Source organism: Apus apus, chromosome Z (genome assembly GCF_020740795.1).
Source record: "Apus apus isolate bApuApu2 chromosome Z, bApuApu2.pri.cur, whole genome shotgun sequence".
Classification (NCBI taxonomy): domain Eukaryota; kingdom Metazoa; phylum Chordata; class Aves; order Apodiformes; family Apodidae; genus Apus; species Apus apus.
The window spans coordinates 42470728-42495124 of NC_067312.1; the positions used below are offsets into that span (position 1 = coordinate 42470728).

General features: G+C 43.3%; 1 protein-coding gene across 3 annotated transcripts in view; it reads right to left on the reverse strand.

Moving 5' to 3' along the window:
* The window catches only part of LOC127395741 (transducin-like enhancer protein 4), a 99909-nt gene extending 78916 nt beyond the window's left edge, over positions 1 to 20993 (reverse strand). For 2 of the 3 annotated variants that reach the window (XM_051643061.1, XM_051643060.1), the window contains exons 1-4: positions 20907 to 20993; positions 20447 to 20544; positions 19242 to 19305; positions 17832 to 17876 (exon numbers count right to left, since the gene is read on the reverse strand). In XM_051643061.1, the coding sequence (XP_051499021.1) occupies positions 17832 to 17876; positions 19242 to 19305; positions 20447 to 20544; positions 20907 to 20951 (252 nt within the window). In that variant the 5' untranslated portion in view covers positions 20952 to 20993. The remainder of the gene's footprint in view (positions 1 to 17831; positions 17877 to 19241; positions 19306 to 20446; positions 20545 to 20906) is intronic. The other variant, XM_051643062.1, reaches the window with a different exon arrangement.
* Positions 20994 to 24397: the final 3404 nt, after the last annotated feature.

Genomic DNA, 24397 nt, shown 5'->3' on the forward strand with positions numbered 1-24397 from the left:
ACTGCCAACACAGATTGATAGTCAAACAACAGTAAATGGCATTTATCTTTAAATTCCATCAGCATTACTAAAGCTTTCAAATACTCTTCATTCAAGAGGGATCTCAACTTAAAATAACTTTTTTAAGAAACACAAAATTTAAGAAAATGCCATAAAAAACGGAACAGGAGACATGGAGCAAAGGAGAACTCTCTGGCTGGGAAATGTAGATTTCATGAAACCATTTCAGTGCTGTAACTCCCTGTGAGATCACACTTTGTGTGGAGAGCTACTATGAACTTCATTAATTTCAGACAAATGCTCAAGATGCACCATATGTTAACTGTCCTCTTGATCATACAACACATACAATCTTTAATAAAAATATCTAGAACATGGAAAGTAGATCAAATCTAGTAAATGAAAGGTGTAAATATTCAGCTGTATAAACAGATTAACCCTGTGATAATATCATCAATGCCTTTCTCCTTAAATGAGTACTTACCAGAAAAGGCATCAGTCAAACAGGATTCTTTGTTAAGCTGGTCCAATTTCACACCCATGATCCCCCTATAAAGATATACTTTATATCAAGAAATCTAGGCCAGATACACTGACTACATGCCCACCAATTACGCTCTATCTGCTCCTGAGATAGAGAGAAGGCCTTTGCTGTAGATTCACATACACTTCAAATTGGCATATAAGCAGGCTCAACAGAGGCTCTTCCTCAATCCAGCTACTCCTGCTCCTCCTATACCTGTCTCCAGTATTTTTGTGGGTATGTGGTGAAACAAGCAATTCATTTATGTGAATTTAAACCCAGCCATGCCCCCCCAATTTTTTTTTTTTAAATACAAACCCCATCCCAGACCCAGTTTACCATGGGGTTAACCCAGTTGTGGCAGCACCCCTTCAATTGCCAATGCCACCTTCTGCCTCCCTGAAGTGCAAAGAAAACAATCTCAGGCACACAAAATTTCTCAGCTGAGACTTACTGTGAACACTCCTTTCAGTCACAGAACAAGAGCACAGTTAAGGGAGCAAACCACACAGCAGCATTCCTGGCAAGCTGCTCATCTTGTTACAGATACCCACGCTTCTCTGGGCACGTGAAGGCACTCCATGTCACTTCCTGCACTACCCTGCAATCAACATGTATGGCTACCAACCACAACCTAAACTTTTCACCTCTCACATTAGCATCACAATCTGGTGTAGCTGCAAGCTTCAACTACTCTTTAGAGCAACCTGTTATGTTTACCAGATCATCTGGCAAACCAAATCACCAATACCCAACTGCACAGTGAATTAAAACAACAAATAAATAAAAACAAGTGTACATTAATGGTGGATGTCCTAGCTTAAGAGTGGTCATATGAAGAAATCAGATGCTGTGGCCAAAACTGTGAAAAAAACCACACTCATAAAACAAGGTATGTTTTCAGTTATAGCAGACAGCATGACAGTCAGCAAAACCACATTTTTGTGCCTGTTGTTTTTGGCTTTTTTTTTTTTTTTTTTAAATGGATAGCTGGCTCTTTGCCACGGTGTAATTCTATGGTTTACCAAAATGGAGTCTCTGAGCTTACTCATTTCATATTTAGTTTGCTAGTTCTCTGATCCTGCCACCCTTTTAATCAAAAACATTTCAGGCAAGCATAAATGAAATTAATAAATGCAAAATATTAATTCAAATTCTAGTATTTTTATCCACAAAAATACACAGAGGTTGTATCTATTTTGGTTTATAAGAATCTGTTTTGCACAAGCTATTATAATTATTCCTTTTCATAAAAGCAGCTTCTCATGACAATTAGAGACTTAGTTGTGTTATTCTGTTTGCATTAGAAATTTGCCAGAATACAAGAAAGGAAATCTTAAAAACACTGAGCTACCTACTGTCTGTTTGCAAACCTGTTTGAGTACAATCACTGCCTGTTTTTCAGAAAGACAGCAGAAAAGGCTGGGGAGGAGGAAGAAGTGAAAGAGGTTTGATAACTAGTGGATAGCTCAGACTGCATTTCCTTTGTGTGAGCCCCAGTGACGATAAAAGAGTAAGCTGGAAAATATTAACCTTTAACATAAAGAGAAGACAACTCAAAATTACCAATTTATTAAAATAACTCATTTTTCACTACAATAACATAACATGTTGCATAGGTGAAAGCAAAAGAAAAAGAAGCGAGAAAAAACTTCTTTTTAACAGTCACCAAAAAGGGATACAGTGACTTTAGCATCACAAGTGTAACTTCAGCTCATGAGCACAAAACTGAAGTTGCCTCAAATCAGATACAGAACTGCCCAAGAAGCTGGAGAAATACTCATCACAGTAAAACCTTGCCAGCTCCTCAGTTAGCAAGACCTGAAAAAGTCTGTTCAACAGTGGTTAAAGCCCACCTGTGAACACTTCAGTCACATTCATGAACACCATCCACAGGCACCAAAAAGCATTTTATCTTAACTCCATACCTGTAAACAAAGTTTTAAAAATAGATGCCATTTTCTGCCAATGCAGTCTAAAGCAATACAAAATTAGTTTCAATATCCACTGCAGAACCTGTGTAGAGCACATTTAGTATGGCTGTAAATTAGGCTTTCTCCAGCTCTACTGAAAAAGGTAGGCTGTACCGTTAGAAGTATTATCACTCTTCCTATATGCACAGAGGTTCTGCCTCCAAAACTAGCACCCTTCAGAGTAAGGGTAACCAAAAAACCTGCAAAGTGACACTCAAGAGAAAGTGACCTATTTTATCACCTAAATCCCAATGCTTCACCAAAGTGGAAAAGCACAGCAGTGTTTCTGTGGAGAGCACCAAATACCAGACATTTCTCCAACATCATGCTGAAGCCAGCCCTCAGACTAGTATTTGTTTTCTGAAGCCCAACTTGCACTTATGCTCAAAACTACATTTACAGCTTCTCGTATATGTATGGTATTCACGTGATAAAGACTGAAGACTCAACCACAGGTGCTGAATACTAAGCTGGTTTGCCTTATCTTTTGACCATTACCTTCCTTCAACCTCTGCAACAAATAAATCGAGAAAGAGCCTTGTACAGATTCATTGGCTAATGGGCAGGAAAAAATTCAAATGAGGTTGGAACGAGACTGGGCAATTGGCACCAAGAGACGTCTTCAGACTAATTTTGCATAGAACCAAGAGACGCTGAAAGGTTTAACAAACCCTTTGTTTTCCCTAGCGTTACAATATAACTGCTTGTACCAGAGAATCAAGATCCCATTGTGCTGCAACTACTGCATGTATAGCAAGAAGCCCCATCTCTGGGATTTGCCAAGGTTTGGGAATGCAGGAGGAAGGTAGAGACATGCTCCACAAGTTTGATTCAGTTCTCCCTAAAAAACTCCACAGAGGCAAAAAAGCAGCATTATCTCATTTTCCAAAAGGAGACAGATTACCAAGAGCAAACTTCCTGAATACAAATCAAAGCATTGAGTCCATTACCACTGAAAGGTGCATTACGGGAACATGCTAATTGCACTCGGGATGGAAAAGACAGCAGAACTCACACGGGAGGCAAAACAAGGACAAAACTGTCTTGGGAAAGAATCCTGCCCCAAGCATCTCACAATCTAAAAAGATAAATATAGCCACTTCTAGTGCCTCCCATGTAATATTTCACCTCTCAATTCTTAACATACTGCTCTCCAAAAACTCCACTGTGGCAAGGGTTACGCTTCAGGAAATAGCATTACTTTCACTTCCCAGACAGAGAACTGAAGCAGTGAAAGCCAGAGGTGAAGTCTCAAGAAGATATGTAATGGGATTTTTAAAAATGCCTCAGCAGACTAGACATGTAATTCGGGCAGAAAGGCAGCAACAGACAAAATGTTCAGGAAGATTTTAAAGACTTCCTAAGCACAGGGGGCAGCTACCCATACCTATAGATACATATATGTACCTTTGCAGGTAAATAGACACATCAAATATAAAGGCTAGAGCACCACAAGAATTTAGGTATTAAAATCCCAAACTACAAGTGTCATTGCCTTGCTTGCCCATGTGAGAATAACATGGAGTTGAAATTACCAGAAGTGTATTGGAGTCTCCAGCTCCAGCACCAAAGTTCCCCATTGACCTCGTTGAGTCCCCTTTCAAGGTATGTACAGATCAGTCTTTGGCTCAATAAGACCAAGCTCATTGGCATCTAGTTCACAACTAAGCCCTGCAAACACCCTCTCTCTGCAGCTCCCCTACCAGCTCAATGCTTCTCCACCTATGTTCCCCAAGGAGCTGAGAACCAAGGCCAGAATTATTCCCACACAAAATATAGCAGCAGCTAAAACACATGGACATGGGTTTGGGGCAGGGACTGGAACCCAGCACAACTCCTTCCATCTGGCCAGAGTCTTTCCAGGGTGACAGCACAGCATGCATCTTTCATTTTTCATCGCTTCTGAACCACTGAGGATCCCCATGCAAACCACTGAGGTTTCTGCTGTGTATCCTGGTCATTCTCCTGGGAGAGCAGAAACATGGGTCTCATTAGTAGACAGGAAAGTAGCTAAACTGAGATGAATCAAGACTGTGGCCTTCTTCAGCTTTTTTGTTCATTTTTTGTTTAAGAAAAATCTACACTATGCTTACACCTTAAAATGAAGTTTAGGTGCCGCTCTTCAAAAAGTTATTCTGAGACTACCAAGCCCAGGCAACATGTTCCGACAGGACCAACTGTGGTGTCTAAGCCTTCAAGTGCACCCGTGACCTCAGTATTTCCCTGTGAACCTATGGACCTACCCTCCACCCGTGTTTGGCTCCACACTGAACCACTTAACACATCCCACGCAGTGCAAGCATATTCTGGCCCTGGTTTAGTTGGTCCTGCAGCCCAGTAGTGCAAAAGTACCTGCAGCACCACACCCGTCTCACTGCAGACAGGGGTCAAAGTGGTTTATCCAAGGTCTCTCTAGAAGCCCTTGACAGCACAGTCCAGAAACTTGCACCTGAATCCACCCAATCCCCAGATCCTGACGGCTGCGCCTCATACCCCTGGGAGGACTCTGCTTCATTTCACATTAATACTGAGAGGTATTTTCACAGGTTCTGTCACAGGCTTAAACAAACCTCATGACCCTTAATACAGTGCATATTTACAGCAGCATTTTTCTTCGAAAATGTGTAAACAAAGATTATTCCAGGATTCTTATCATCCACTGAAAAAGACTTGGTAAAAATCAATGCTTCAGAATAAATACACATCCAAGTGCCAGGCAGAAAACAGAGCTAAGTAAACAGCAACTAAATAAAGACAAAATATCATTATTTCATACATTCACAAGGCCTGAATGTCCATTCATCTGAAAGCATATTGAAAAAAAATAAAATATGGCACACATGTAAAGAAGATGGATGTTTGTATCTTCAAAGGAAAGACTCGTGTCTTTCTGCAGAGGCAAGTTTTGAAAGTGTATTATAACAAGGTCACTAAGGTTAGTTTGAAAAGCATCTTGTATGCATGTTTGAAAACTCATCTTCAAGGAGAAACCTACCTCACAAAAAACTACCCCACATGTACACTTGTGAGGGCTCTCTTCCTGTACAATCTTGTGGTGTTGCTCTTTACATCTCTATCTACATCATCAAATCTAAGAACAATTGTCATCTCCAGTAAAACGTGGGTTTAGAAACAATGTCAGAAACCTACCATTCCCCAGAGATTTCCAGGATGCCACAGGAACAGAATTGTAATACCTTTTCTGATGCTGCCAACAAGTGAAATGGGATGTGTGATTTGTTATCACCGGTCTGTAGAGATACACCAGGAAAAGCTGTTAGGTGGAAAAGAACTAAGTCTCTTGTAGAAGTGCAAAGGAACTTTCTCCTTATGTTGCCCACCTTAGAGACAAATTATTAGCTTTGTTTTCCTTAACAACCATCTCTAGAAGCATATGGAAGAGGAGATGCAAAGGAAGCAGAACATCACTTTTGAAAGAATTATACACAATTACCTTTTCAAGATATTGTTTACCTCTATGTTTACATATGGACAAATACGTAACAAGTAACTGACTGAAGAAGTCTTTTGATATTTGGAGAAGACGGTGTCTCTTCCACCAATATTGTTTTAGAGTAACAAATAAGCAAGAGACACCCATCAATACCTGGATTTTGTTGTAGTAGTTGTTAAGACAAGACTGAGAAAGAAAACATATAGTTTGCCCCCAGAAACTAAGAAGTACTCATACAAATTGTAAATGAGCAACGTGCTCAGACTGCAACAGCCTTCTGCAATTAGGAAAAAAAGCCTGCTGGTTAAACTGAGTATAAGAATACACAATCTATCCTTTGTTAACATGCTGACACAAACATATGGGGTGTATTTTATGTATAAAGTTTTTCCAATCTTTTGGAACCGATATTTTAATAAGAGGCACCTACTTTGTATCTAGTCACATGCTCTACAAAATTACAGAAAGCAGACACTACTGGTGTTGTAGCTGACTCTTTTACTCATCAGGACAGTGCCATCTTTCAAAGGGGGCACTGTGAAAGTGGACGGTTGTCATACAGAGTGAATGGTACTACAGAGAAATAAGAGACGTGAGAAGAAAAACAATTAAAGGGCTTTCTTGTTCTTTCCTTCCAACCCTCAAACCAAGAACCTAGTAGAAGCGTTCTAGCTGGCTTTGGCCTTACTCTTTTGCTTTCCTTCTCCAAATGTTATCACAAGACCACCCATCATCTATTTCTGACTTTTATCTCCCACTACACTTAACAGAATAGCAGGTCGAACACCCAAAACATTGTGTTATATCCTGGTAATCTGTGGGACATAAGAACAAAGGAAATCCCATAGAGGTTGAGGCACTGCTGGACCTCATTACACAGCAGACATGGTTTGGAAGGAGTCTTCTTCCCTCCATAGCAAATACATATTTATTCAATATTCTGTGATTCTCTAGTGCCTCTCATCCAATAATGGACATGAACACATTAAATCTTACATCACTCCCCATCATGTAAATATCATCACCATTTCAGAGCAGGAAACAGAGGCACAGAAATGTTAAGAGACTTCCACAAAGTGCTGCAGAGTGCAAGCTTGAAGTCAGAGAAACTAGAATTCTAATTTGTCGCTTTCTTTAATTCAAAATGGCCTCTTCCCTAGATGCAAGCAGCCAAGCCCCTGGGCAGGCATCTGCAAGTATCCAGAGGCAGAAACAGAACAGGCATCAAAACTGACTTTTCTCTGCAGATCCTCAGTGTTTCACAAAGGACGAGATATGAACTCACAACCCTTCATCCTGCAGCTGCAATAAAAATCCAGTGGAACCCCAAACCCTTCTCTAAGCCAAAACTACCACCTCGGTTGGCTCAGCTGGTGGTTTCCAATGACCACGTGGACTCCACACTGCCAGTGGCTATTTAGCTATCAAGCAGCTAGATGATGGCTTGTCCTCCTCAAATCTAATGCTGGAGCTCATGGGGCAAGTCCAGAGGAGGGCTAAAAGGAGGTTCAGAGGGCTGGAGCACTTCTCCTATGAAGATAGGCTGAGAGACTTGGGGTTGTTCAGCATGGAGAAGGAAGGGCTCAGAGAAGCCCTCCTAGTGGCCTTCCAGTACCTAAAGGGGACCTACAGGAAAGATGGGAGGGGACTTTTTACAAGGGCATGTAGTGATAGGACAAGGGACAATGACTTAAAACTGGAAGAAGGGATGCTTACATTAGACATTAGGAGGAAATTCTTACTATGACAGTGGTAAGACCCTGAAACAGGTTGCCCAGAGAAGCTGTGGAAGCCCCATCCCTGGAAGTGTTCAAGACCTGGTTGGATGGGGCTCTGAGCAATCTGGTCTAGTGGGAAGTGTCCCTGCCCACAGCACAGGGAATGGAACTAGATGCGCTTTAAAGTCACTTCCAACCAAAACTATGCTGTGATCCTATGATTCCGTGATCTCCTCAGGCAGATAGTACACCAGTCAGAGACACTGACAGATCTACAGACAGAACCCTACCCCTGAACAGCCCTCCGTGAAGCAAGTGGACATGCATCGTCAAGACCAAGTGTGCCCTCTTCCTCAACCTTTATCTGGCTGCACCACAATTATTTTGTCTCCCTTGCATTTATTAATAGAAGCACTTAAGAGGCAAGCATCACTGTGTTTTCACAATCAAGTCCACAAGTGTTAAAGCCACAAGGTATGGCAGAGAACTCCTTATTCACCCCTGTAAAAGGTTAGAAATGGGAAAAAAAGTGGTTGTCCAAGATAAAAACTTTCCTCAATGATTGCTCCACTTTCCCCAGGGTTTTAAAAGGTAACATTTGAATAAAATGATAAACAGGAGTAACAAAGCAGAAGTTACTGAGACAGACAGGTTAACTGGATATCCAAATATATTAACCTACAAGCCCTCAGCTACCTGCTTTACAAAGAATGTGCAAACATTAAGTTTCATCTCTACTGCCTAGAATAAAAGAGACATGAGAAAGAAAATGAGTGATGAAAACGCCTTCCTCTTCCTCAGCTCCCAATTTGCCTTAATTTTAAATAATTCTGTCACAGTAATGTGGTAAATTACGGCTTCACCCACCAAGCAACTGTCAAGAGGAACATTCTGCAATGCAGAGTTTCTAAACTCTGAGGTCCACGCACCATCACGCAAGCCTTCTTCCAGCTGCTGTCAGGGCGGACCCCGTGATCATACTACTGTGCCAGCTCAGTGGGCTTCAGATTGCCTGCTCTTCACACATCTCCTGCTGAGCCTGTTGTTGTAACCTCATGGACACCCTGCAGTGAGTTTTGAGGAAGCTCCCTGTCTTGAGGACACCTCAGACCCAGGCCAGACCTTTTTGCTGTTGTTCTTAGGTTTAACATTGTCAGTATTAAATTTCAATAGCATTTGCTGTCACTGCCTACAAGTATCACAATGTTTTACTCAGTATTTGCAGAGAACATGTGTGGGCCCCGCTGTGTTTTGATTTGTTGATTTTGGGTTTAAAGTCAGAACAGACAAAAGGAATGAGGCCCCTCTGATTTCAAAAGTACTCTTCTGCCATAGTAAACCTGCATGACTGGCTGTGGCCTGTAACTGAAACCCAGGTGTTGCCTTAAGTAGCAGCCACACCATGCCCTCTGTACTGTGCTACTCCATCACCACCTCCTCAGTCCTAGGGCAATAACTTCTCTCTGGCATAAGCGAGGATGGGGTCAGAAGGGTTTTTTTGAATTTGCAAGTTCCCCAAACAACCAAGACACTAAGTGAAGCCAGGCATATAATAAGACAGAATAAACTTTACTCTATTTAAAATGGAGGAAAGAGCAGCATTTTTAAAAATTAAATTCTCTCTGTGATCATACACAACATGCACACAGTGCACAAGACACACGTCAAATACAATCTACTGGAAGGACCTGTCGTTATGCAGATTCTTTATAGCACGAAGGGGACAGATTTTTACTTCTGTTCAACTGTGAGATGTTCTGCTGAGGTTTTTAAGCAAACACAAGAAAAAAGAAAAGCATATGTTCTCATTGCCAGTGTTCCACATCCCATATGTGAGCGAAAGGTTTTTCTCCTTTGAAGAAGCTGAAATTCATCCAGCAAACATCAGAAACCTCTGGCAGTGTAAGATCCTGCAGAGAAACCATTAAGCAGACCAAAAGAGAGAGGCCAAGTTAGAAGACCTCCACTCAAAACTACATCCTGTGTTCCTTCACCTCCTAACACAGCAAGGGGAATTGCCATCAGTCAGTGTGTCATCTCATGATCTATCACAAAAACCTAAAAAGCTACCATATATAACCCACAAAAAACTTAACTGGCAACTCCAGAAATAATATGTATCTATTTTTATTTGGTATTACTTTTTCTTAGGATACACCACACACATCTTCAGAGAATAGGAAATTATGATGAAAGTTGTCATCTGTATCTCTTAACCAGCTCCCTTGATTTTATCATTAATCTCATAACGTTTCACTCCTTACTTGCAAAAAAAAATTATGGAAGAATATCAGAGGAAAAGCCTAAGAAGTATGAGCTAAACACAGTTTGACAACTTAAAATTAGAAGGGAAATAAAAATTACCATAAATTTATTATTTTTTTCTCATTATTACTTTAAAGACAATCTCATGATTTTCTGGGGACCGGCATGATTTAATATTTGGAGTTGGTAATACAGGATACCATACAAATACATTACCCATACAGAGACCAACTCAAGTTTACTCTGGGGACTATAACTTTGACTTGTATGACATCTGCACATTCAAACATCCTAGCCATAATATCACAGTGTTAAATGCTAGAGCATTATGTACCCATCTGGGACTAGGAAAGACAATTCCTTACATCTAAATCCTATCCACTCAGGGAAGAGAGCACTATTTAGAGTTCTCATTACTATTTGCAACACATTTCCATCACATTCAGAAGATATTAGTTAAAAAAAAAACATTTGCTACAGACACGTGCTTTTGACATTGTGCAAAATGCTTCCTACTACACTGAACTACAGAGGCTGTGCCACCACTAATATAAGCGAATTCAAGGGCAAAAGTTTACAGAATAAGTGCTTCAAGGAACTACTGAAACTGTAAGAATATCACCTTGAACCAAAACAAAACCTGTAAAAATATACAGATAATCAAAGAAAAAAACAGGTATTCTTAAAACCACTTCTTATTTTTGTATTTTAAGATTATAATTTTTTAATCCAAAGATTCAGTTTCTTTCACGGAATAGCATTTCTTGAGTCAAGACAGGTTTGACTTCACGTATATAGTCGTTTGCTAGTGAATGCAAGAATTGGTTTATACATCCTGTGTTTCACATCATCATCTTTGGTCTCTTCCCACTGTGCCTTGTGGCTAAATAGGTTTTCTGAAAGGCAGTGGCAACAGATGTGCTCAATCTGCAGAAAGCAAAGTAAGTGACTTCTGTAACAATTACAACCACACTGCTCACAAACTAGCTCACATTTGTGACAAAACCCAGTCCTTTATTATGACCACAAATAGTACATACTATCTAATTAAAAAAACCAAACAAAAACCAAAAACAAACACCCAAAAACATAACAAGCAAGACAAAACTGATAATTCTGAATTATCAACATTTGACAGCCTTGGTGTCTTTTCCCACCCACCCCCCAACAAAAAAAAAATATTAAAAAAAAATTTAAAAAAAATAATTGTATCGCAGCTTTAATGCACTGAGTACATGGCACACACTGGGATTGACCTGTGTGAGCATCCCCTTTGCTTTTTCTAAAATCTACTAAAATCACAATCCCTGTCTCAAGAAGCTTACAACTACAGTTATGTCACATGCCAAAATCCTCATGTTTAAACTTATTTCAGAGTTACAATCACCTCTACAACATTAATTCAACTTCTCTGACACCTGCTTCGTGCACTGAAACAAGGTTTTCTAGGAAAACTGGTAATGAGATCAGCAAGCATGTAACTAAAAACTGCACCATGAGGCACATACACGATGGTGCAGGATCAAGCTCACACAAACACTGTAAAGTTTAAGCACCCTGGCATGACAGCATCCAGATAACTCAGTTTGAAATCAATTGCTAAGTAATGTCTTTTCCTGCGTTTAATGACCTTGGTGCTCCTTTTTTGCCCCCAGAAGGCAAATCTCACCACACAAAATGATGCAAAAGTTACTATACACAAAATGGTGACACATCTTCCCTCTGCTGTGGATACTAAGTTCTGAGCATTCAGCAGGAGCCTTCCACCACCATCATGCCTCCAGAAGAGCTGGCTGATTCAACAGGCAGTGGCAGAACCAGGCAGGAGGAAGGTCTCCGGCTGCCGAGGTCGACATCACCTTTCCCTCTCCCTCTGCTTTCCCTCCACCACACCACCGGCCCAACAGGGCAGTGGCTACTCACCAGAACTGTGTTCCTTACTGCAAATGGCACAGGTGATGAATTCTCTTGCAATTAAAAAAAAATAAAATTAAAATTGCAGCAATTTTTTTATAGGAGAAGGTATTAGGCAACCCTAATCACAGGGTCTGTAATGACAAGTGGGCCCATAAACTAACACAGTCAGCAAGGCACCATCACAACAATTAGCATTTTTCGAAGGAAGAAAAATGCTTTTAGGTTTAAGTACTGCAGAGCACAGCCTCTTGCCAGTAAAAACAGAGCATATGTCTTAATATAAAAGTTTGCTCAGCATGTTCTGTGCTACTTCCTGTGTCTTAAGCATCTGTCTGAATTGCCAAAGCAATGGGGGAAAACGATGACTTCTCTGCCTTCTTCTGCTTATGCACGGCAACACCACGGTGAAAAGAAGCTCTTGTGCTCATGCATGTTATCCTGCAGTTGTGGGGGGAAAGCTTATTTCAATGGTAACTCATGAAGAAACAGCAACAATAAACTTCCCAGTAATTAACAGGACCTCTCCACAGAAAGACTGGCTACCATCTGTATTAGGAAAATGCACAGATTCTTGTTTCAGAACTTAGAAGTTATTACCAAGTAAAAGCTTTCTGGTTTAACTGCAGAATACAGTTTCTAACTGTTCATAAGCTTCTAAGCTTTTCTGCTGGCTTTGGAGGCTAAATAACCTAAAACTGGGACAAACAAGCCTCAGTTGTCAAAAATTTGACAGCCTATTTTTCTACATTTTGTGAGTTTGATGGAAAAGCCACTTGTTTTTCTCTTCCTCCTTAATAGTCCTGTATGAGCTGCCGCCTTCAAAATTTCACTTCTAATCTCTTTCATTTTGAAGTTTTCCAGTTCAGTTCTGACTATCCACTGTCTGTATCTCTATTAAATCTTTCCTACTGTTTATAATGGAGAACAAATTCAGCTGGTATAATTTTAGCTGGCTCTCCACTTATTCTTCAAACGTAAGACAATATACACTCAACTACTGGCTGTTAAAAAAAAAAAGTGCACACCTCCATGCATATACATTCACACTGAGCCCAGACCAGTGGGGAAAAAATAAAATTATATATATATATAAAGATAAAAATTAGTATTTTTGCATTACACAAGTAGTACACACACAAACCAATCCTCTATGACATTTGTGCTTTAACGCCACAAAGATGAAAAACAGTCAAAACACTGCCCTAAATTAAACAAATTGATTCCCATCTTTACTCCTTTACCAAAATAATTTTCTAAGGCCTAAGAAGCAAGCAGACTTAAGGCTGGGATGTTGTACAGCCTATATATTAACTCAGTCGGCAATAAATCTCCCCTGACTCTCCATGCTATTTTCTTAAATAGCTCACTATAAAGCCCCAACCTAATTAAAAACAGCTTTCTCGGCAACAGTGGCCTTGATTTCACTTATTTACACATTAACTGCAGCCTCTGTTTGGCCAATCCTGTCTATTCCCTGTACCACGCAGGGCCTTTTATCTGCCCTGGACAGCATTTTCTCCAGCAGATGAAGTAGATGCCGATTGATTTGCTGTCGAGCATGGTAAATTAATAGCAACAAATTGCTGAGGGCCCCATCTCGCTGCTCCACCATGCTTCGGCAGTTTTGCTTTATTTGTTCCATGATGGGCAGCAGTCAGGCCTCTTCAAGTCAATTTCTTCTTAACAACCTGCAATACTTTTCAATGGTGAAAATAGAGCCATTCCTTGTAAGTCGGAAATCAATATCCTATTGCCCTTAGAAAATGCTAAACAAGCAGTATTGGCAATCCACTTGGTACTAGAGGGTATCAGATATAATGCAAATCCATACCACTTCCCTCCTCGTAGTTATTACAGTTTGCTAAAAGGTTCCTAATGCCATTTGTCATCATTTACCATCGACTACTGCAGCTATGATTATGATATCCTATCAGCTAGCAGAGCCCTTTCATTTCTATCCAATTAATATTTTAGCAGCACTCAAATGGTTGTTGCCCAAGTCTCATAATGAAATTTACATGGATTGGATTTTTTTTTTTTTCTGTGATCCTAAAAAGTAACTTAATTTATTTTTTAATACCCAGCTTCTTAAAAGAGCTGAATTTTCTTTCAAAAATGCTGAAATCTAACATTGAATTAGTTCAAAGATAGAGGTGTAACCAAAAAGAGTTTACAGGATTTACATATTGCCACCTTCAAAAACATCAAAATAAAAAGTGAATGTTGTATCCTATTTAAGCTTTCCATCAGCCCCATTCACAAATATCTGTTGTCTGTAGCCAAATACACTTATTTTAAGAGATAACTACAATTTTGAAATAAAACCTTCAGCAAGGGTGTTTAATTACAGCAATTTAAATAAACTGTTTACCATCAGAACATCCTAATTTCAGAAATTAAACCAAATGACCACCACCAAACAGCAACAGTATACTAGAAACACAGAGCAGCACGTCAGCTATTCATTCATAAACTATCGGCTGAACCTCTTAAAAGGAAATGTTAAAAATGCAGCTATGTTCATATCTATTCTAAGGGCAGAATTTAAAACTGTAAGGAAGTACCTGTTCATACTGTGACCTAAAAACCCTTTTAGGTGTTGTTGTTGTTTACTAGTTGGTTGTTTTTTGTTTTGTTTGAGGTTTTTTGCATTGGTTTGGTTTTGGTTTTTGAGTATGTCTACTTTGATCCTAGCACACAACATAAAAAATTAGCTGAGTATTTTAGGCTACAACACCACATGTCACAACATAGCACACACTTGTCTTTAAAAAAAAATACAAATTACTAATTCTACCAGTCTAATGCTATTTACTCAGTTACCAAAATTTAAATTAATTATGTTCTCAAACATAATTGTTAAAAATTGGCAACATTATGCAGGCTTAATTAAGATTAAATCCAATTTACTAAATGTACTTTAATTGGTACTAATTACATTAGCTTTCCTTTCAGAATGACAAATTCCCCATAGGTTTCACTTTAATAGTCTTCTATCAAAATCAACACAGGATGACTGATGATGAACATCACACAGGGGTGGGAAAAGAGATGCTCCTTCCCCCTCAGCCCCACCAGACACACCGACACATTCGCTACCACTGCTCTTTGCACGTTTATCCTTTAATCAATTTGCTAAGTCACAGAGTCATGACTCCATCACAGCCATCATTTTCTGGTCCAGTGAAAAATTTCTCTAAAAATAAATACACTCTGGCTGGGAGCAGCCAAGAAGAACAGAAGCTTTAACAGAAAAATACACAAAGGTTTCAAATATCAGGGCCACCAATTACTAGGGTACTTCCAAGGACTCCAGGGAGTCCTGCTCTTGAACCTTTTGAGACACAAATCTAATAAGTGAATAAGCCAAACCTGATCTTGAGAACTAGGCCCAATTATGCCGAAGGGCAACTTCACTGCATTATTGCCTTCTTTCCATTACAAGGGCATCCAGTGAGTACATCTGGAAAAGAACCTGAGAGGAACCAAGGCTGTCTCCCCAGAAAAACAAATAAAGACAGATATGCCTCTGTGCTAAAGTGAAAAAAAAAGAAAGAAAATATAATAAGTAGGGGGTTTGCAGGCCTGTCTGTATTTCATAATGTGATAAACTGCCCGCAGGATTTTTATATGATTGAATTTAGAAAGCTGGACACTGAAAGGTGGGGGTGGAGAATAGAGGGGGGGGACAAGGGAAAAACAAAAGGTGAATCACTCCATTTCAGCCGAGTAAAATCCAAGAAGGTAGAAGAAGGGAATTTAAGGTGGAAGACTACAAAAGCTTCATGCACATGAAATGAAGCAATCAAGGCTATCTATGTAATATACCACATTGGACCCTAATGCTGTGATCATAAAGCAAGATGGGAAATAATTTGCAGTTGCTGAAGCAAGAAGTAAAAAAAAAACAAAACACCTGCTGTGGCAATAGAAAGAGAGACATGAGAGATATTACATTGATACCAGATTTAAGAATGATAGTGAACAAGCTTCTTAGCCACAGCTAATCTGAATCAACATCTGACAAAATATTTAAGTGTTCTGCATGAGAGTACAACACTTAAACTACTAATTTGAACAGAGTGAACAGTAATGGAAAAGGTGTTTAATTAAAACCCAGTCCTTTGTAATCCCCACACTTAGTTGTAACTAAGTATTTAATTTCTCCAGAATATCACTGACAACTCCATTGCCTTAACTACATACAATTTCTGAAGTAAGGCATTTAGAAATTAAAAGCACCTTCATTTTGAGTTTTTGCCCTGCTTAAAACTATTTAATTATACATTGCATTTGCAAGCTGATTTTGTCCCACAGAATTTTGTGCAGTCACGCTAAATCTACATACAACTAATTGCTGTAAAAACAGAGTACCTAGAAAAAGAAACAAGTCTGACTGCAATGCTTGCTTTCAAAGGCCTGTAAGAATTTGCTTGGTGGCCTGCAAGGAGTCTGGCCTTTGTGAATTGTTTCCATATTTACTACTTTACTGACTGGGAGTTTATTTGTTTGGTCTTTGGTTGTTGTTTTTTTGTTCGTTTTGCTTTGGTTTTGCAGGGTTTTTTTAATGAGATCTGAAACAATCTGGCTATTCATTTGAGAACAGACCGAACACCTGAGAATCAGTGACAAATCAGTCTTCCCACTGGCACCTGCAATCTGATCCAGGTCCAGAGAGTCACATACCACATACATGATCAGCTGCAATCACAGCCTTGTGCTCTCAAGCATCTGCTAAACACACTTGCTGAGTATTCTCAGTACCTGTGAGATAGGTGGACATCTGAATTCAACAGGTCTGTATATGTCTGTAAAATAACCTGCATATACAAGGTCCCATAAATTTGGAACTGCAGATGAAAAACGCTAGGAGGCAGGGAATGACACTGTCTTCGTATTTGTATGCCATCTAGTGCAAATGGCCCTAATCAGTACTGTGGCATTGAGATGCTAATGGAGTACAAAATATAATAAATAACATTAAAAAAATATTTGACTTGTATGTCTGCTCCCAGCAAGATAAAGAAATCCTATTTCCACAACCCAGAGAAGTTCCAAATCCCTAACTTTGAACAGAAATGCGTACAAACCAATTTTCAGATGGCCTTTCTTCTCCCATCCAACCGTTTCTTCATTTCTGCAGTTTACACTCCCAAACAATACTGGCAAATTGCTCAACCATTTGCTAAAATGAGTTGTCAGTATTAAACTTCACCATATAAAAAGTTCCCTCACTGGAAAAGAGGTCAGATGTTTAATTCATTCTCCTCCAGAGAAGGTTAAAAACACACATTGCCAACTAAGAAACTCAGATTTACACTACCATGCTCCATCTGACTAATCTCCTGCTAATCTTGGCCTGAGTGCTAGACTTCAAGGCACAAAACCAAGCATGCTAACATCCTCGAAGAAACCTCATTTACTCTTTCATGTTTGAGATGCTAAGACACTGGTTTTGCACAAAGGTCCAAGGAAGCAGCTTGAGGGAAACAGGAATGTGGCTGTGCATCAACTGCTTTTGTAGCTCCAGATTAAATCAATTTAGGTAAACCCAAGAGAACAGTCTTTTCCACACACAAATACAAATCCGTCGGCACCTAATAAGCATTTACGGTGTAGCTATTGTCCCAAAAAAGTAAACCCTGGATATTCCAAGCCAGACAGATCTGAAGGCGCAACACACACACACATCCCTGTTCACATACACCCTCCCCAAGCAGTACAGGACTGCTCGCATGTGCAGTGATTGCATGTGGGAAGTCAACAAAATAAGGCACAACTGGGAACCAAGACCATAACCTACACAGAGCCCATACACCATAGACAAGATGAAAACTTCAGGGCCAGGTTAAGTAAAAAAAAAATGCACTTAAGCATGCAATTACCGCAAGTCACACAGAACATAAGAGCACATAACTGTTGTAAGACTGACGGGAAAAATTACACAGAACACTCTCACATAAAACAAAATATGTACCTACCTGCTTATGCATCTCTATATTCAGCCCATAGGACATCTCATAATACTAAGAAAGAAGAAAATTACTTGATTAGACCTTGCAAAAACTCAAAAATTCACTTTGACTCAAATATCACCTGTACAAAGACATACAGAGCTAAAAACATGTACTGGCCTCAAAGTGCTCCTGGAATTTGAACAAGCATTTCACAGTAACCCTTTTTTTGTTGTTGTTATTTTACCTGCATTGCTTCAAATTAAAAAGAACCCCCATAAAACAAGCAAAAAAAACAGATAACAAACAATTACAAAAAAGTAATCGAAACCAGAGTTAACAATTAGAAGCAGAACAAAAAGCCACACAGAAATGCTCAAGATTTTATACCCTAGCACACATAAAAGATGCCAAAAAAACAGCCCAAAGTCCTTGATGCCAGACACACATAAATCAGCAATGTCTAACAGACTGGTGATTCAATATTTTAAATTAAAAACACACAAAACCAGCAATTAAATTGAAGGAATGCAAAAAAATGAAAGAGCATATAAGAGCCAAAGTAGATAAACCAATCTAAGTCTGTTCAGTTGTGCCCAAACATTGTGGGGAACTCAGTTCAGTGTGTAATGTTAGTACCAATCTCCAAGACATCAATCTATCAGCCATGAAAAAGACAACTGCAAGCCTTAACATTTGCTTGTACTCTTGGTTAAGAATTTTTTGAAGTTATTTGCTTTTTTTGTAAATACAAGAGCATTATTTATCACCTACATAGGGAAAATGGCTAATCCTCCACAGATGTAAAAGACAGCAGATAGCAAAAGATCCTCTGGAGTAATCATGATCCATCATGTAATTATGTATTTAGAGGTGTCTTCTTATGTGCTTTATTTGACCAGGCAGATAACAACCATTGAGGAAATCCATTTCAAGGCTGAGATCCCTGCTTTTCTCAGTTTAGCGAAACAAGGAACCAGCTGCCCAGGTACAACAGTTCTTCTAGGAAGAAGGCTTTGGGTTTGTACACGTATGTGCACAGTTTTGGTTTACATCCATTGCAGAAAAAATATTATCCTGAACTGTTTTACATTGATATGATCATTGGGAGAAGTCAGCAAAAGTTAAAACATCATCCCCAGGTACACTACGAAAGTTGTACATGACTATAAAGGGCTGACAAGTAAACGGCTATTATTTGGAAGAAAAATCTCCAATTACTTTAAAGGTTAAAAAGCAAGTTTCATGTGGAAACTTAACTGCTGAAAACAAGTTATAAACCCTTGAAACTAAGTATTTATAATGGAAGCACTGATGTAACCTCAACCCCAGCAGCGCTACTATAATATTTCTGCTCGACTCCAACAATTCAAATGCATTTTGGTCTCAATTTACCAAGCTAAAAGATGTTTTGAATTTGTTGTGCAGCTTGCTTACCATGACATAATGTCGCTGCATCTCTGTCTTCTCACTGGCCAGTTTTTCACATTCTAGCTTTAAACTGTTCAAGACATAAAAAGGAAAAAGCGTGGGTACTTCATAACACAAATCTGACATTCTTCCGTACACAGGTTACTCCCCTTTTCAAGCATTTCTGCAACACACCAACAGAAACACGCATTCCAGGTTTTGCTTGGGAGTTCAGAGCAGGGTTTATACTTTTCCTCTTTCAAGAGGTAATGTGAAACATCCTCATCTCCTAGGCAAGCTGCATACAGTACACCCTGCATACAGTACATGGGAGAGTATTTTTCTCTGGCAAAAAAAAAGCAAACCAACACTGGTTCAGAGAAGCACGCAGGGATTCATACCTATAAAACTTCAGCTTGAGAAGCCACTTACACATCCATAACTCGCATTTCAGAGTTTTTATTTAAATGAGTTTTAGAAACACCAATTGCTCTCACTCGACCCACAGAGAAATCAAAACCGTATCACTATTTCAAAGAGCAAAAAGTTGCTGGATTTTTTTTTTTCCAGTCACTGATGACAGAACTGCAAGGAAAAAACACTGCTGGTAATTTAAAGAATACCGCGGTAAACACAAACACCTCCGCTGTTTGGGTTTTTTTGTTTGTTTTCAGAAGCCCGCTAAGCAATCCTGCCAGAAGTCACTTGTCACTTTGAGGACACGGCGCTCTTCCACCTAAAGATAATGAAACAGCTCGCCGCCTCTCTTCCAGGTTATCAGCACTTGACATGTCAATGAAAGGCGCGAGGGGGCCGAGCCAAGACAAGACGTGTGTCCTGAGCGGCATTTGGAAGAAAAGCTGAGGACGAGCCCAACCAGCCACATTATTTTTCCATCAAACCCCAACCCTCCATCCCCACTCCCCAAAATAAAGAAAACAAAACAAACAAACAATCAAAAAAACAAACAAACAAACAACAAAAAAACACGAAGCAAAAACCAACCACAAACTGGAGCGTGGGGAAAAAAACAGAAAATCCGATCGCACCGTTCGGCTCGGGGCCTCGGCGAGCCCCCGCCCCGAGGGCCGGGAGCGGCGGCAGGATGCGGAGGAGCTGCGGGATGGGGTGGGTCCGCCCGGCGCCCCCGCCCCGCCGCCCCCCGGGCAGCGGCGGTGAAAAGCTGCGCGAGGCGAGCCCGCGCGGGGAGCGGGGAAAGTGGGCAGCGTTACCTGTGGTACTGAGCCTGCAAAAACTGAAACTCCTCCTTAATCCGATCGCAGGACTCGGAAATGGTGAATTTAAAGGGCTGCGCTGGCTGATGAGGAGCCTGCAAGCAAGCAACAGTGGGTCTTTTACTCTCTCCCTCTCGTCCGCCCGCCGCTCCCCCCGCCCGGCCGCTACCCTCCGCCGCCGCCACGGCCCTCACACCCGGGCTCCGCGGAGACGCAGCCCCCCCGGCCCCTCGGCTGCCCCCGACGGGGCCACCAGCGGTGTGCGGCAGCCGCGGAGGGAGGCCGTCGCCCGCTCAGACCCCCCGCACCAGTGGGGACGCGTGTCGGGCGCCGGGACCGCCGCGCACCGGCGAGGGCAACTCGAAGAAGCCAACCCCAGTCCGGGGCGGCGGCGGCGGCGCGGCGGACAACAATAAGAAAATGGCTACAACTCCGCGGGGTCGCCGCCGCCACTCACCGGGTGCCGGGTCTGCGGGTACATCTTGCTCAGGTCGCGGATCATCCAAGCCGCTTCGGGGGGCGCTGACGGCCGGAACGGCGGAGATCAGAGCTGCAGGAGTGGCGGCGGCGACGACGGCGGCGGCGGCAGGCACGGGCGCCCCGGCCCCGTCGCCCCGGGGCTGGAGGGGCACCGCCGGCAGCGACGAGGCGCGGCGGCGACGGCGGCGTCCGCGGCGAGCGGGGGCCGCTGCCACATCCCCCGGGGGCGGTCAGCGGGCGGCGCCGACCGACTCTCCCGAGCGCCGCTGCTCCGCGGGCTCCGGCGGGCTGCTAGCCCCGTGTGGCGGCGGACGAGGAGGAGGAGGAGGAGGACGAGAAGGAGGGCGGGGAAAGCCCCTCCGCCAGCGCCGGTGCGCGCTCCGCCAGAGATTCCAGCCGGCAGTTTTCTCCCTTTCTGCAAACTTTTACTGCAGCCGGCGGCTCTCCCACCCCAGCGGCTGGCGGAGCGGGGCGCCGCGCTGGGAAGGGCGGCAGGAGGGCTCTCTCCGGTGCGGTGCCCTTTTGTGCGGCGGGCTGGTCCTCGCTGCTACCGGCCGGCCCGCATCTCCCCCACCAGCTCTGCTTGGCCGGCCTTTTTTACCCTTTTTTTTTTTTTTCCTGTCTATTTTTTGTCTGTTTCTTGGATTTTTTTAATTAAAAAAAATAATCAAAAAAAGAGCGAGAAAGATGAAAAATACGATACGGTCCGGGCTGTTTTATTTATGTCTCTTTTTTTGTCTTTTTTTTTCTCCTTCCGAAACTCCGGGAAGTGGCAGCGCCAGCACCGGAGCGGAGCCCCGTGCCCAGCCGTACCAGCTCAAGCTCAGCGGGGCTCAGCCCGGCCACCGACGCTCTCCACCGCTCCCACCGCACGCTGTGGCGAGGTGACTCCTTTGACCAAATTTAGCAGCGGCTGCTCATTAACATTCTGATACATATGCAGAGCAGCCGGAAGGCCGCCGCCGCGGGGCAGGCTGGGAGCCGCAGTCCTCCCGCGCCCGCTCCGCCCGCACGCCGCCGCGCCCGGGACTGCTCCTCCCGTCGGGCGGCGCGGCGCTCCCCGCCCCCCGCGCGGGCCCCCGCAGCTCCGCCCGTGAAGGGCGTCGCCGGCGGCCAATCGGCGGCGGCCGCACATGAACCGCCGCGCCGAGCTCGTGCCCATCATCCCGCCGCTGACAAATGGGCGTGCGGGCCCGAGGAGCGGGGGGAAGGGGACGGCGCCGGGCTCAGCCCCCACGTGGGGCCCTGACGCCGCGCCGGCCCGCAGCCAATCGGGCGGCGCCCCCTGCTCGCCGCCCGAGGTGGAGCCGGGAGATCGCTGCCGTTCCGCGGCGCCGGCGTTCGAACAGGGGAAACATTTGTTCAGCCGTCAATCAAAGTAACGTGGGGCAGTGTCGGCTGCCGCCGCTGCTGCTCCCGCCGCCTCCCGCGCGCGGGGCGGTGTTGGGGGGGGGGAGCCCTCCCCCGCCTCCCGCCCCGCCCGCGGCTCCCGCCGATCGCCCGCGCCTCCGCGGGCACGCGCTAACGAGGGGCAGCGTCTCGGTGAAGAGGCAGGCGCGGCGCTGGTGTCCCCTGCGGGCGGCGGCTGCCGGCTCCGCCGTCCCCGCCCGTGGTGGGGCTCGTCGGAAGGAGCTGCGGTCGGGGTGGGCGCCCGGGGGAGTTGTTCGTGCCGAGCTGCTCCCGTCGTGTTCACCGCGAGAGGAGGCTGGTCCCCGAGAACCGCGGTCGGGGCGGGCGAGCGCCCGACTGCCGCCGCCTCACCACGAGGGGCTGACGGCCTCGCAAGCGGCCCGTTCTGAGCCACGAGCACCCGCAAGGCGACGGGGCGGCGGCCCTTCGACGTCTCCTGCGCCCGTGGCCGGTTCCGCTGGGCGGGCGGAGCGGTGCCGGGTTGCAGTGGCGGAAAGCGAGGCAGTGCAAGGCTCCCTTCCCGGCGGGTTTACTTCGGGCGCTGAGCCTTTTCTGTGGGAAGAGGTGGCGGTGCGGGTCGTAGTCCCGGCTGCTCGCCAGAGTAGGCCTTAAAGCCTTGACCTTTAAACGATACATGGTGAAGGTATGTGGATGCTCGACGGGGCGTTTTCTGCCGGCGTCGGGTGGGAAGGGGGCAGTAGGGTCCCCAGGGCCCGGTTTCTCACGGGGCAATTAAAGCACCTGTAAACTACCTGTGGAGAGGAAGGGACGGGTGACAGGAGCCACGTGGAACGAGCAGCTTGGCAGCAGATGTGTCCTAAAAAGACCCCAGAACCATTATTTCACCAAGCCCCACCGCAGACAGTTCCGTGTGGTGTCGCACACGTGACAGATAGGCTCAGAGTCTTTTTTTCCCCCACTGTCTCTGTCATGCCTTCAAGCAGTTTGTATTCTTGATGAGCTGCAGTTTAAATTTGAATACAAAATAAATGTGGTTTAGTCACGTCATTTTTGATGCCTGTATTCCAAATCTGCACTCTCAAAGCTTGCGCTCAGCAATTGGTGCCTTAATGACATACTTTGCTTTTTTTGGTCATAAATTCTTACTGCCCTTAGCTCACTGGCTCCGTTGCCTCGTTCCTTGAGGCCTTGATGGGACATGCCACCTGGGTTTTGCCACCAAGGTTTGGCTTTGCTTACCTGATGTCAGAGGACTGGTCCAGTAGTCGGGACTGAAGCAGAGCAGTGGTCGTGCTGATGAAGGTGGTAGTGGTGTCTGGCTTCTGCCACTGCACAGGACCCAGAAACGCAGGATAGAAATTCCTCCTCTTTTTGAAGTAGTTTGTTACAAAATCTGCTTCCTCCTGCTGAGTGCTGTATTCACTAGAATCTGGAGCCATTTGCTGCTACTGATTCTGAATCCTTTTGAAGCAATATTTTGCCTAAAATGGCAAGTGATCCACCAGGAAATGAACCAAAATATATACAAAATATATCAGTCTCACCTTTTTTTTTTTTTTTTTAATACCACTGAATATGTCTACATGATAGGTATTGCAATGCTTAGCTGTCAGCCTACTTGCATATTTCACTTCCACTGGAATTTTCATATTTACCAAGTTCATAATCAGTGTTCTACTGGGATTTAGACCTCCAAGTATTGATAAAAGATTTTAAGATACAATACCTGCCTAATTATGAAAGCCTTGGTTCTCGTGTCTAAACCTTCCAGCAAAAAAAAATGCTTATAAAAGGTGAGTTATGAGCACCCTTCCCTAGGCAGCGGAGCACTTCCAGCTCCTCTGAAACAGAGGATGTTCACCATGTGCTAGGATCAAGTCTTGACATTCAGAAGTATGGCTGCCAAATCTGCAAGTGCTTAAATGCCTGTCACCTAAGTGCTTGAAAGCTGTGCAAGAACAGAACAAATGCTGTAGAGCCACAAGCAACTCTGGAAAGGTGATGTGCAAGCTGAACAGATTTTAACCATCAAATCCACAACCTGCAGAAAGACAAGTACAATTATAGCATAAACACTGTTGGAAGAAGTTGAATTCT